Source organism: Triticum dicoccoides, chromosome 7B, assembly GCF_002162155.2.
Source record: "Triticum dicoccoides isolate Atlit2015 ecotype Zavitan chromosome 7B, WEW_v2.0, whole genome shotgun sequence".
Lineage (NCBI taxonomy): Eukaryota > Viridiplantae > Streptophyta > Magnoliopsida > Poales > Poaceae > Triticum > Triticum dicoccoides.
In genome coordinates, this window is record NC_041393.1 from 705265506 (window position 1) to 705268097 (window position 2592).

The 2592-nt window shown below is 48.5% G+C and overlaps 1 protein-coding gene across 1 annotated transcript in view; it reads right to left on the minus strand.

Annotated features, from left to right (window-relative positions):
• The window catches only part of LOC119340240 (putative aldehyde oxidase-like protein), a 15478-nt gene extending 13218 nt beyond the window's left edge, over positions 1-2260 (minus strand). Inside the window, exon 1 of the mRNA XM_037612138.1 lies at positions 1957-2260. Within this exon, the coding sequence (XP_037468035.1) occupies positions 1957-2098 (142 nt within the window). The 5' untranslated portion in view covers positions 2099-2260. The remainder of the gene's footprint in view (positions 1-1956) is intronic.
• Between the last annotated feature and the right edge of the window lie 332 nt (positions 2261-2592).

A 2592-nucleotide genomic window follows, 5' to 3' on the forward strand; every position in this document is an offset into this window, starting at 1 on the left:
CTGCGACGACGGTGCCCGAGCGGGAGGGTGGTGGTGGGATCCAAGTGGGAACTCTAGCCTTGCTAAGGCTAAGGTAGAACGAGGAGAGAAGGGGGAAGTCATGGTTGTCTTCTGTTTTGGGCTTATTCTTGGCTTTCGTACTTTGGCACTTTGGCTTGTATAAACCAAAAACAAAAACACCTAGCCAAAGTACAAAATTCAGAAAGAAGCCCAACCAAATACCTAGTGCTCTTGGGGGCAATTTGACCGTAATTTTGACCAGTCCGAATGGATGTCCGAGATCAAAGGAAACAAAGATCAGATGGCTGAAAGCTCTCGGCATCTTTCCGGTTAAAGCTTCAGAGCTTGTGGGTAGAGAACTAAAAATGCAAATTATTATTGAGTTGATGAGTACACGGAGTCCGAAATTTCAAACTACCACCGACGACATATGTGATATGTGGTGCCGGAACATAGCACACACGGTAGTGATGCCTTCACGGCGCTCCAGGCCACGTCGCGGCACAAGGTAGGAAGTCCCTACCAACGATCTCCTCTCCCCCTTTCGCTATTCCGGAGGATATCGGTTAAGAAAGGGACGCACAGCCATGGATCAACCACCCAGTAACCAGTATGATCCCAGGGTGAAGGACGATGACAGGGAAGGATGAAAAACGGTGGGTATTAGCTCTGAGCTTGTGACAAGGGCAGATGAAAAAGCAAAGTAGTACTCCATCTGTAAAGAAATATAAGAGCGTTATATTTCTTTACGGAGGGAGTATGATGTAGACCGGACGGTAAGAACGTGAGCTGGTTGAAGTGTGAGGCGGGCAAAAGGGAAACTCCAAGGAAGATCGATGTCACTGCAAGTACGATCAGAACCGATCGGTCGATCTGCTTAGCTATCAGTGGCTAGCTTTTCGCCAGTCCGCATGCCCTGTCACGTCTGCTAAGCTAGCTAACTCAGGTCCCAGGCCGTCCGCGCTAGCTTTCAGCTCTTAAATTGCATTTGAACACTTGCTCCATCCCTGTTGATTGCCGACACGCAAGTATGCGAAGTCTGCATTCTGTATTTATACTCCATGTAAGGTATATAGCTAGATTAATCACGTAGAGAAATCAGGAATACGAAATACAAACAGAATGACTAATTCACATCTAGATGTTTTTTAAGGATGTTACATCTAAGTAGTTCATCACATAATTAGGGGCTTCAAGATTTGTACAAAATGTTTTTTTAAATTTTTTTCTGATGTTGTGTGACTTAGATGTGACATAGTTATGTCACATCTAGATGAGTCCTAGCCACAATACAAACTGCAATCTGTTAGGTATTTCCGGCCACCCTTTACATCCAGATGCACGGATGCATGTCATAAGGTCATGATTCTGAATCAGATTAAAGCTCCGATGGTACGACAGCAAATTGTACAATCCTCTCTATTAGAATCATAAGAAACATACTCCCTCGGCTCCCAATTATAAGAATTATGGATTAGGCAGTGTATCATTTTTCTTTCGGAAAAATTAGCCAGTATCTTCGATATGTGCATGTTTGTGATGACTGTGATTTCGTGGACCACATGATAACACATCGCGATCAATATGCAGAATGATATATACTAGATCGACATAATGGTCTCAGAGTCAGACTATCGGTCTCCAGCAGACGAAGAACACTAATTTCCTTGTACCGGGAGTTGTCAGGACAGTGATCGTCCCTGGATCATCAAAACAAATGATGTACGCTCGGACCGCAACGTATGTATGTCGACGCAAAAATCACGGAAAGCAATGGTACGCATGATCCAGAGCACCACACTCGAACCATGTGGCCCTCAAGAAAAGAAGGAAAATATCTGCTTCACCCTTCACGGAGTGCAATTGGCGGAGTCACACGTAGGTCCCAAGAGCTTGCTGGCTAGCAAAGCTAAGAGAATCGTGGATCAAGATTCAAGAGCGAGCGAGCGTGCTGACCTTCGCCGCAGCCGAGCTTGGTGCCGGTGAAGGGCGTCCGGGTGCGGATGAACTCGAGCAGCGTGGTCCCGGGGTGGACGTCGCCGGCGGCCACCTCATACCGCCGCCCGTTCAGCGCGAACACCACCCTCTCCAGCCTCATCGATTGATCTCCCTGGTCGCTCTGGCCGGCCGACCGTTCGGTCGACTGCGCGGGGTGGGTGGTGGTAGCTAGCTAGAAATGGTTGATGTGTGTATGAGCCGCCTGACGAGCTAGGTCGACAACGTGCACGGCGATGGAGAGGCGAGCTGGGAGTTGAATGAATGGGCAGCTGCGCGCCTGATCTTTGAATGCTAGCCGGTCGCTGGCTATTTACTTTCGGCAGAGGATCAAAGCCAGCGTCACCGATCGGGATAGCACGGTACGGGAAGGCGAAGCAATTCTGTCCAGAGTCCAGACACGATAAGTTCCCAGCATTTTCTCTGTTGCGTTCGCATTTCATGTAAAAGTACAAGGCGAAAGAGATATGATCCTAACTCCCGTCTCAATCGAACGTACGTGTAGCCGGAGGCTCACCCAGCAAACCCAAAACATCTCCGCCCTCCTCCTTAGGGCAAGGACTATGGGGGCAGGCCGTGCAGGTGCTGGATTGGTTC